The sequence below is a fragment of the Coffea eugenioides genome, chromosome 2, assembly GCF_003713205.1.
Source record: "Coffea eugenioides isolate CCC68of chromosome 2, Ceug_1.0, whole genome shotgun sequence".
Classification (NCBI taxonomy): Eukaryota; Viridiplantae; Streptophyta; class Magnoliopsida; order Gentianales; family Rubiaceae; genus Coffea; species Coffea eugenioides.
Genome location: NC_040036.1, coordinates 13,384,534 through 13,396,669, shown reverse-complemented (window position 1 = coordinate 13,396,669; position 12,136 = coordinate 13,384,534). Strand labels below are relative to the sequence as shown.

General features: G+C 35.2%; 1 protein-coding gene across 1 annotated transcript; it reads right to left on the bottom strand.

Moving 5' to 3' along the window:
- Window positions 1–452: 452 nt before the first annotated feature.
- LOC113763052 (ethylene-responsive transcription factor 12) lies at window positions 453–1,435 on the bottom strand. The gene has a single exon (XM_027306736.1). The coding sequence runs from the start codon at window positions 1,329–1,331 to the stop codon at window positions 849–851; it is 483 nt and encodes a 160-aa protein (XP_027162537.1). The 5' UTR covers window positions 1,332–1,435; the 3' UTR covers window positions 453–848.
- Between the last annotated feature and the right edge of the window lie 10,701 nt (window positions 1,436–12,136).

Sequence of the window (12,136 nt, the reverse complement as noted above, 5' to 3'; positions counted from 1 at the left end):
TAAGCAGCAAGTCGTACGAGCTTGAAAAGAAATTGGAAAAGTGAATCTACCACTACTACAGTACTACTACTCATCTGTCCAAAGAAATCTACCACCATCAATATGGAGGAGTCCTTCCTATTTTCTTGCAAAATTTGAGCTGAAAAAGTAAATAGGACCAAGGGAAACCTTGTACCATATTTGCTGAAAAAGGGGAAGGGCAGCACTTGCATTATATGCTCTCTCACACGTTTGGCTCTCGTTTTTTGCAGTTGCAGTAATTTCCTCTTTTTACAGTTCGTGCTCCAAATATTCTCTACATCCCATTATTCATCGTCCTTTCCGCTAACTAGCTTTTCTCGCGCGTGGTCCATATACTAAACTTGCAACCAGAAGAGAAAAAAAAAAAACAATTATAAGACAATTAACTTATTATCAACTAGTAGTAGAGAAGAAAGAATGGTGTTCTTTAGCTCACGGTGAGACAACTTGCATGATCTCTGCATGCAGGTGTTTATATATACATATACATATCCGCCCCCGGCCGAGAGGAGGTTGGTGGCGCCGGGAGCCGAAGTATCCAAAAATAAACAAAACAAGATAGAAGAGAAACAAGAAATCCACACGAAAACATTCTAATGCAAGAGTGGAGAAAGATCTCATCGGGTCAATACTCAGTAAGTAATAGAGGATGATTAGGAAATAAATATTTACAGCCATAAAGATAACAACATCTCTCAAGTTAACCCTTTTTTTTTCCCGGCTCTCATCTCGAAAATAAGAACTCTATCCCGAAATGTTCAAAGCAGTAGTATTACAGGAGCTAAAACGAAGTCGTGGAGAAAATGCCACACCTCCATCCACATTCTTCACATCCACAAAGGCGGGGGCTCGTTCAAATCTATGGGCAACCCACGTCTCACAATCCCAAAAAAATTCCCGGGCCCTTCGATTTCCCTAGCCGGAAGCTCGCCGGAGGCCGCCACGTGTTGCTCATTGGCTACCTGAGAGTCAACAGCGGACCTGAAACCGACATCGTTAAGCACTCCAGTCTGCAGAAACTCCCCGATCATGAGCCTACCAGAAGGCGAAACCCACCGGTTATCAGAGGGCAAGTTCAAGTCCAACGAAAGCCCAGTTGCGGCGGAAGGCGGCGCCGGAAAGTTGGTTTTGGCTTTAGCACCTCTGAGGGACCTAGCAGCACCATCGTAAGCTAAAGCAGCTTCTTCCGGGGTGTCAAAGGTGCCCAGCCAAACCCGGGTTTTCTTCCATGGATCGCGTATTTCAGCAGCGTAGCGACCCCAAGGACGCTTTCGTACGCCTCTGTAGTGGCCTTCACGAGGAGAAGCCATGGGGATTTTTTTTTTTTTTTGGGGGCCTTCTGAGAGGGAAGATTGGGTGGGGCGCTCTCTAGCTAGCTGGAGCTGAGAGCAATGGGATTGTGTGTTGAAGTGGAGGAAAGGGGTGGGGGGAGGGGCCGTTATGAAGTAAGGAGGAGGAGAGCTGCTGGGAAGTTGTAAAAAGTGGAGGGACCCACGGAGTCACCCGTAATCGTCGGCTGGACGGCACGACCTCTCCTTAAATAAACTGCTGAGAGAGGGATTGTGTAATTTTAAGGACAGGGCCGTCTTCCCATGTCTCCACCGTCCGATTTGATGCATCATACAGCATTATGTCACTTGTCCAGAGACAGTACTAGTAAGTAAATGAAAAATACTTGGACAAATTTTTTTGTCTTTTAAACTAGAATGCGACTTCTAGGTACGTTAGCATAGTACTGTATGCTAGTAGTATTGAGTGCCTTTGAATTATCTTCTATTTCACTTTATTTACATTTTATTTAAACATGTTAATTTACTTGCATCATCAACACATTTTCTAATCATTTTTTTATCTTACATACATCACATCAAAAAAGTGCTACAGTACTTTTTCACAAAATTATCTCAAATAATTTACAATCCAACGAGTCAATACAATTATAAGATATAAGACAATCCAATGAGTAATTTATAAGATAAGTCACACAATTATAAGTGAGTCAATAAATTGGATTTTTTAGATAAGAATTAATATTATATATATTAACATTGTATACACTATCATTATTAGACACATAACAACTAATCTCATGAGTGCTTTTGGATATTCATTATTTGGTCAAAATTATTTGTTTGCATCACCAACACAATTTTTATCTTTTCAATTATCTTTTTGTCTTACGTACATACATCACTCTGCATTGGTGAATTGAATCAAGTCCGGAGTTTGAAGGTTCTCAAGTTATTTCAAAGGCAAAAGGAAACAAATGAAAGAAGGAAGAAAGAAATGGATACGAGGCATAGCATTTCCAAGTAACTGTTTAGAGCATACTTAGAGCACCAGTTAAATTCTTTTTTTTTTGGGGGGGGGGGGAGAGAGAGTGGGAGGGGTGATAAGAGAGTACCAATGAAGTGTACAAAGTGAAAACATATGTCACCTTAAAAGGGTCTACATATCTAAGGATAGACATTTATGACATATTAAGGTGTGTTATTAGCATTATAGGAAGTATACTTCTAGGAAGAAACATGCAAGATCGTAGCATATTATTAGCATTTACGGCTAGATCAACTTTTTCAGACACCGGGGGGTCAACCCATTAATAAGAGACACCAGAGTCTCTTTTGCTATGCATATTATGTTCAATGAATCAATGTATAAGCTTTAATTTGTCTTTCCTCTCCATCAAAAATGTGTGACAAATTCTAAAGCTTCGAGTGTTAAACAGTTGTTACGTGCTGCGGCCGCCTACTCCTTGCGTTGTAATGAGATTGTAAAAGTCCTCCCCACAGCTTCGCATTTGCTAAACTCTGTGTATCAAACTGTCATGCCTTAAACCGTTGTTGATATGCATATTAAATCAGAACACATCACAACCTAACTTTGAACTTAAAAAGTTCTTGTCTTCTACCATTTTCTCTTCTGCAAAACCCTAGTGAAACTTATCTCCAAGGCTATGATTTCATGTCTCAGCAGTATTCTATCTGTCTGCTGCCATCTCATCAAATGAATTTACTCCCACAAATTTGTTCCCGGTTTTATGCAATAAAAAAGCGGTTACAAAAAAATCATTTCCATATCAAAGGAAGAAAGGAAAACGCTTGAGTTAAACTTGATCCGTCTATTTGGATACAAAAAATATTTTACTTATTATTTATTTGGATTATAAACATGTTTTTATACTTTTAATTATTATTTCATCTCACATATATTACAACGCAAAAAATGCTACTATAATTATTTTAAATGACATTATTTTAAATAAAATTATTTTATCTCATTGCAAAAAAAATGCTACTATAATCATTCTAAACAATATATTACATCGCAAACAATGCTACAATAATTATTCTAAATGATCGTGTGTTTGGACATTAATTATTTATAAAAAAATTATTTGATTTCATCACAAACACATTTTTAATACACTTTTTTATCTTTCCAATCTTCTTTTAATCTAACATATATTAACGTGCCATTATATGTGTTTTGCTAAATTCATACGGATGTGTAGTACACCCATCTAGTCTGACAATTGTTTAGTCCCCGTTGATTTTCCATTGGACCTGTCCCAATTGTGTTTGGATTGCATTTTTCATGGATTTTTCGTTGAAAAATTACTGTAGCGATTTGATATATGTGAGGTAAAAAGGTGATAGGGAAATGTGTTCACGGAAAACAAAGCCATTTTTCGGTGGAAAATGGCTATCCAAACAAGCCAGAGTGGGAGTAGGAATAGACTAGACTAACTGTTATGGTCTGACTAAAAAAAAAGTGTTATACTAATTATTTCAAATAATTTTTTGTCATGCACACCAATGTTTAAAAGATTGACACAAGAAAGGCGCCGCTATTGCGACCTTATGGACCAATTTCTTAAATAATAATAAATATTCTTAATAAATTTCATCAGTTCGACCTTATGGTATTAAGCATATGGTTATTGCATATTTTAGACACTATATTCATGTGTCAATCTCTAGAAGACGTTTGAACGGATGCTGGACAGTGCATGCACCTTGTATCTAAATGACTTTCATCTTTTCAAACCTCAAACAGGGCTTTTGAACATTTTGAGCCTGGAAAGTCTACATGACCAATTGCCAAGCAATAAAACAATGTGAAAATTTCGGCTGAAAGTTTAAATAGACATATATATATAAAGGGATCCAAAACCAAGACTTGCCAACAGCAACAAGAATAAGTATTTTAGTGTAGAGACTAGAGAGAAGAGGCCAATCCAATCCCTATTCCCTGGTCGCAAAATGGTAAGAACATCCAACAGAAGTTCTAGACTAGGGTCTGAGGGGATCCGTGGTTGTCCTAAAGTGGACTTTAGTACCCACAAATCATCATTTATTCAGTTGACCAGTCAATTGCAGAGGCGGTGTAATTTTTTCACAAATCGGTGCAGTCTCTTGATATGATCCAACGGTGGACGGTGGGGTGGGAATGGGATACCAACAAGGCAGCGGTACACGTGACAGATTGAAGATAGGAAATAAAAAGGGCAAAGTGGTGGGGGCCGCCGCTGAAGGAGAGAAACAGAGGGTGGGGGCCTCGGAGGAGGCAAGCAGGAGCCGCCGCCTGATAAGACGTGTCGAAGTGTGGGGGTGTGGGCTTTTGTCTTGTGACTCTACCAACAATGCCTTGCGTCAGCCCTACCCTGTTGTACGGCTCTGCTCAGCGGCGCCTCCCATCCACCTTTTTTTTTTTATATAATTCTTTTCCTCGTCCAATTGTTTATCCACTCATGCAATAAATTATGCCGCCTACAGACATAGTAAGTAAAATAAAACAAGCACTGCTACTATTTTTTTCAACAGATACTCATTAATACTACATCTAAAATACATGTAACTTATTATGTAAATACACACTATCATAATTAATTGTACCTCCACATTTAATACTTTTCTATTAGGCACTCATCAGTCAAACAAATAAAATAAAGAGTGTGTTTGGATAGTAGATTATTTAAAATAATTTTAAAAAAATATTGTAGCACTTTTTGTATATAATATACGTGTCAGAAAAAATGTGATTAAAAAATATGTTTATAATGCAAAAAAATAAATTTTAACAAATAATTCACTATCCAAGAACTTATAAATAAAGATTAATCTTTCATATACTATCAATGTATATGCTGATGGGTTTACATGCATGCCACAATATTTAAATTTAAATTTAAATAAAATTTTTATGTATGGCATATATCTAAACCCAAAAGTATATATCTATTCGTCGAAATGAGGATAATTTAGTATCTTATTTGGGTTGTTATGAACATTTTCTTGACATATTTCTCATGCACTATTTTACTTTATATACATAACATTCCAAAAAAAAACGGCTGCTTATTACAAAAAAAAATTCCAAAAGATACAATTTAAACAAAAAAAAAATGGGAAAGATAATTAAATCGGTCACCTTTTACCTTATTTTCTTAGCACATAGATGAAAAGAATCTAGAAATAAATACTCCTGCATCCATTCTTACCACAATAAATTGTGTATTTTTTATACAGTGGGCTGCCGCTGCTGCTCTGATTGCTGCTTACATCATATCATGAACAATTTTTCAAAGTCACCAAATGCTTTTGTTTTGCACTTTTGTCCGCTCCATAATCCACGATATCGTATTGGGAATTTGTAGTCTCCTGTGAGACCCTAAAAAATTGTCGGCTTTTATGGGTTCTCACGGGGTTTAGGTCTGTCAAAATATCAAAAAGTCCTTTGGGTTTGGAAAAAAGACATTAGCCTTATCTCGGGGGGTTAGGGTCTCGTTAGGTCTTAGCAGCAGGCTCCCTTGTGGAGGTTGATATCCCACATCGGGGTTTGGGGTAGAGTAGATAAGTCTCCTGTGAGACCCTCAAAAGTTGCCGACTTTTGTGGGTTCTCACGGGATTTAGGTTTGTCAAAATATCAAAAAGTCCTTTGGGCTTGGAAAAAAGTATTGGGAATTTGTAAATGTTTTTTATTAAGCATTTGTCATCATTTTAGAGTATTTCTTTTGAATAGGTTAATGATGAAGATAAACAAAAGTAGACACTGCTAATGAACTGCAATGACTATTAGTAACTTATTGATCACATAGATCAGATTAGAGTAGTAATTATTAAAAGTCTTTGCATTTTGGCTGAAAACATATTTTGGTCACGCGCGTACATCTCGAAACGTTGCGTCTTTCTCAGCCAATGGATTCTCTCCGCTTTCTTTGTGGATTGTGACCAATTAGGCGATAATGTTTTCAACCCAGCATTTGGATGATGACACTATAAAAGTTTGTTTATATGCTTTTGACTATTCAAAAAGTTTGTATCTAAAAGTTACGTAAATAGTTTTGGGATAATTTCAAACCTCTCCTGAGGATTTTGACACTTTTACTAATCACCCCTAAAAAAATTTGCTTGCAAAAAATGTAATGAAAGGATTAGTTTGAATTAAGATATTATGCTTTTATTACAAATGGATATTTGATAAAAAAAAAAAAGATTAGGGTACTAAATAAATGGGATTAATTAATTAAACCAATATAATGAGTGTTTCATCTCAAATTAGTGACCATAATTATAATAAAAAAAATGGCGTCAATTACAACCATAAGATGGTGCCATTTTGTGATAAGGATAAACAACATTGTATTATCTGCATAGAAGGATTTTATGAGCAAGAGAAGTAGAAGTATTTTTCGACTGACTTATTTTATTAAATCTTTGCCTAAACAAAACTAATTCGTGTATTTGTTGCTAATTTGTTGACCAAGACTTGTATATTTTCTACACCAATACTTTATTTTCACCTTGCTAGCTATAATAAAAAGAATTTTCACCTCAAAGTCAGATGCTTCTACTGATAATATGATAGTTTTATAAAGTTAGTTGTATTCTTTATATGTTGTTGTAAAAAGATAAAAAAAAATATGGCTGTTGCAACTTGCACTAACTATTGCAAAGGTCACCGCATGTTACTTCGGGTTGTTGCCAATGCATCTGTTCAAAATTTACTTATACCTCTTGATTTTATTAATTATTTCATTCTTTGCTAATACAACTTGAGGAGACAATTAAAAAAGGACATATATAGAACAAAATTATCATCTCACTCCTCAAAATACTATTTTCACTTGAATTGATTATGTTACCAAAACCTTAAGTTTAAAAGATGTTAGTATAATTTTCAAAACCTCATAGAGATCAGTGAAAGTGTTAGAAACTTCAAGGGAGGTTTCTGAAATTATCATAATAGTTTTTGTTGTAAACATTTTGATTTGTTAATCTTTTTTTGTATATTGAAGTATTAATTCCGCTTCATACATTTGATTTTTTAAAAGTATTCTGAGAATAAAAATAAAAAGGGTTAGACTTTTATTGTGTGTGATGTATTAAATTACCGAATAAAGTAAGCTAAACTGCATACACATATAGCTGAAAAATCGAACTGAGATGATCATGCCACTTGTCATCTGTTTGTTTTATTACCCTGTAGGCAAGGATAGATTTGAAAGTCGATTCCAACATATATGAACGACAAGACCATAGTAAAATTTTCTTGTTATTCTGTTCCTTTGCTGTTCAATAGTGCATATTATTAATAATAATTGAGTCACAAGCCTGCATAAGTTAGACCGATAGAATCTAAACAAATGCAAAAGCCAAGAGATAATTTTATCAAAGGGATAATTTCAGAAACCTCCCTTGATGTTTCTTACAATTTCACTCGGCTTTTCTCATGTTTAAAAAATTACACTTACATCTCTTGACATAATAAAATAATATAATGCCCTCTACTTAGTAGACAGTTTTAAATTTAAGGTAATAAATTTACAAAACCTTAAAAAAATATATTTTTCTACCTCTTGTCTATTTTCTAGTTAATATAACCTCTTTTTTATTATCTTCAATTTTGTGGATGTTAACAAATTGAAATTACAAAATCTGCAAAAGGAGTAAATTATGTGTCCAACTAGAAGGAAATGAAAAGACTCGCAGCGATAGAGAAATAAATAATGAAATTGGAAGAAGAACTAAAAATGTAGAATTTGTTATATTTTGTTTGTTGTTAAGAAATTTTTTTATAAAATGTCAATAATTACTTAATGATTTCTTTCATTGGATTAGAAAATTTTTATTATGATTTTATTGTAGAAGTAGAATTTATTCTTACTTTTGAAATATTAATATTTTTAAGGCCATAGGAAAGTTGTAATGTTGGTTTTAGGTCAAATTAACTTATATTGAAAAGGTATTTGAGCATTTATATTTAATTTGGGGTAATAAAATTTGATTGTCAATGGGGTTTTGTATGTTTTTTTCTATCGTGATAAGTATTAATACTGTATATACAATTTATGATATTTTGGATGACTATTTGATTTTAGAACTTATGCTTGGATGGTTGTTAGGGATTTAGCTAGTTGATTTATGCAAAATATGGAAAAAAAAGATTGAGTATGCTACGTTTTTCTTTCTTAGTTTTGTACAAAAGGGCAATTTAGAATTGTTAAAAGAAAATGTAATTTCTTGGACTTATATTGTTACTAAACAGAAAAAGTAGGGGAGTTATATATAATTTTTAAAATCTAAGAGGAGCTCTTTATAATTGTGAGAAATCTCAAGGGAGCTTCGTGAAATTATCCCTTTATCAAATCAATTTTCATGATTGATCTTTGTCCAATCGAAGTCAATTCTGCACTGGGGCCTTTAGGTACAAAAGAAAATGTTGGCTCCTTCGTTGGAAATCCTAACCAAGAAAAAAGTTTTTTTTTTTTTCTATAAACCTAAATCACAACTCTTAACAAATGTGTTTATAATGTAAGCTAAATAATATTTGAATTTTGTTTCCAAATTATGGTATTCAAACAGACCAATAGTTTTTTGTTTTTTTTAGATCAAACTGACGTTCAAATTACAGAATGAAGAAAATAATTACTCAATTTCTTAACATCTAATCTTTATTAGCTTTATCTAATCAAACTGTTCCCCACCACTTACTGCAACAAAACAATTATTCAAGAATGGCTTGATGTTTAAAATAAGGCGTATGGGTGCACATTCTTGAATCTTGCTACTCAGGCATTATGTTGAAAGCATCAACATTGTAGAATATTCACTAGTAGCTAATTCATCAATTTATCTATATTTTATATTTATATAAAATTTTTAATAAATTACAATTTTTTACTCACATCAAATCACTAACACAGATCACGATGTATTTCAAAACTATAAATTACTTATAAGTTACTACATACTCCATCCGTCCCACTTTGATAGCCCTGATTTTTTTTTTACATAGTTTGAGAAAAAGTAGTCAACTTTGTTGGAACAATTAATTTAGGTAACTATTTTTCTAAAATACCCTCACATTAATTAGAGTACAACTTTATGGGAACTTGAATTGACGGTAAAAAAAGAATTAACTCTCATTAAATGGGGTAGGTTTATAGTAACAACAACTTACATTGAATAAGAGTATTTTAGGAAAATTAAAATACAACTACATTATTCAATTAAAAAGTGGACTACAATTTGGGACAGATGAAAAAGGAAAATAAGACTATCAAAGTGGGACGGAGGGAGTACAAATTATTCACCAACATAATTTTCACCCATCCTTCACATATTTATGTAGCACTGAACCATGGAAACCTCTTATAATACTCGGAGCAGAAGCAGAAGTGGAGGAGTAGCAGCAGTGGATGACACTGGGCAGGTGTGGTGTCACATTACTAGTGGAGGACAGTAGTAGTATTTGTGCCCTGCTGTGGGGTGGGTGAGGGGTGGGTAGTACAGAGAGAGACACCCTGGCCCTAGTCACTCAGCACAGTGGAGGACCCCTACCCTGCCCCTGGCCTGGCAGCTGAATTTAGAAGAGAGGGGGAGAATGGTGCGGTGCGGTGCGGTGCTATCTGCTCTGCAGGCAGAAGACTACAGATTAGAGTGCAGTAGTAATTGGTGTCAGAGGCCCACGTGGCGTACTGGGTACATTACGTGGTGTCTGAGTTGAAGGAGACAGCCGATTTTGTGTTTAGTTTTGCTGCCGTTGGGTGGTGGCTTGGGTACGTGGGTTGGCTCGGGGTAGGGTGAAATCTGTAAATTGACGCGGCTTGCGTGGTCAAGTGGGCGGTGGTGGCAGGGGCGCGGGGAGGGGATATGGGGTCCTATACTTTGTGTCCTTTTTCTGTGTCTTGAGTGTTCTGAGTGAAAATTTTGTAGGGTAGAGTGTAGTAGGGTAGGGCAGTAATGGAAGTTGGTAAAAACCAGACGTAAGCACTGAATATGGCAATAGACCCGCTTGTTGCGAATGACACGTGTGTGATGCTTTGGTTGGAAACTGGTTTTTGACTTTTTTCTGATTGATTGACACTTCTGCCCTTCTGTATGTCTCTTCTGTACCAACACTCGATGTGTCTCTTTCATTGGGTTTGCGTCATCAATCCTTTTCTTTTTCTTTTTTTTAAAAATTTTTTGTTCTATGAATCATTTCTGTCTAATTCATCGTACAGGAAGTTCCCATGTTGCTCTCTCTCTTTACCCCAATTCTTACGGAACCCTTTAGTCAGATCTCTTTCAGCAGTGACAAGCTAATAATTTGTGAATTGCGTAAATAATTTGTTTTACTGACAAAATATTTCACGAGAAAGCACCAAAGAATTTTTAAAGAATATAGACGTCATTTCTGTTGCAGGCTGAGCGGATGGAGTTACATTACATATTCGGTCTTCCTTTGCATTACTCCTTGTTATTTTTTAAGAGTAACTGACAGTAGCTGTTAAGAACGAACCACCAAGTCCTTTAAGGCTTGGTGGAGTGGAAGGTTAAGAGTTCAAATCTTATCTCTTATCAATTGCTACGATATGTGGTTTCCTTAAAAAAATTTATACGGATGCATAGTACATCCGTTTGGTCCAGTGATGGTTCAATTCCCATCGATCCCCGTAAACCCAGTTGAGCCTCCCCCTTGTATTAGGATAGAGTAGAATAATATAGAAAATTCATACGAGTGCATCGTCTGATCCAATGATGGTTCAATTCCCATCAATCCCTCATAGGTCCAATTAGGCCTCCCTATTAGATTATGATAAAATAGAATAATATAATAAAGTGACGATGACAACAACAAAAAAAAAAATAGCTATTAAGGGTGCAAAATGAGAACAGTTAAATCTTTAAAGGTGCCACGTAGAATTAATCTTGGTTACTCTGCCTGTCAAAAGCTAGAAGAGTTTTTTATCCAAAATAAGTAAACTTAAACCCCCCCCCCCTCCCCCAAACAACAAATGCCCCAAGAAGGAAATTAGAAAAAATAAAACAAGGGTTTGTCTATATATGAGCACCTGTTAGTATGTAAATCACGTGTTAGATTTTGAAACGATAAGATTAATTACGAAAATTATATGAATACAAAAGAAGGTATTAGTTATCAGTGTGTGTACATATATGATAGGATGGTGGAATCATAAAATAATAAGAAATTTGTGAAGAGGAAAGAACAATTAGGACTTTTTTTTTGGGGAAATAAGTAGGACGGACTTGAACCTACCTCACTAATCTTAATGTAGCCTATGCTCTATCAATTGAAATGTGAAAGAAAAAGGTCCTATGCAGCCCAAACTTGTATTTAAAATTCCGGAAAAGCAAGAGCCCTGGCACTTACTTAAGCAAACGAAATCAGTCAGGCTACGTTTGACCCAAAAAAAGAAAAAAGTCCCAATGCTAGGCGTTGCTCTTCAATTCACAGACAAACCAATGGGCACGGAGTCCAAATACTTCTGCATTTTTTGTGATCAGCATTGGGCTGGACTTCCATCCAAAGATATTCTGGGGGATCTAATCTAAGGTTATCTACGACTGCCCCTCTGCGTGTTAGTGGATCAAAACCCGGCCCACGATTTAGCTACTTAATGTTGAAGGTTTCAAGTTTGAAGATTTTAATATTCTGAGTAAATCTTATATGCAAAATATATACACAAGGGAAGTGATATTTATACTTCCAAATTAGTCTCCTGCACTCTTTGAAAAAAAATGATTAAAAAAGAAAAAAGATGCATGAGAGCCCTACACCACGCTATTAGCATCCAAGTAAAAAGTCAAAAATAAACAACAGCATC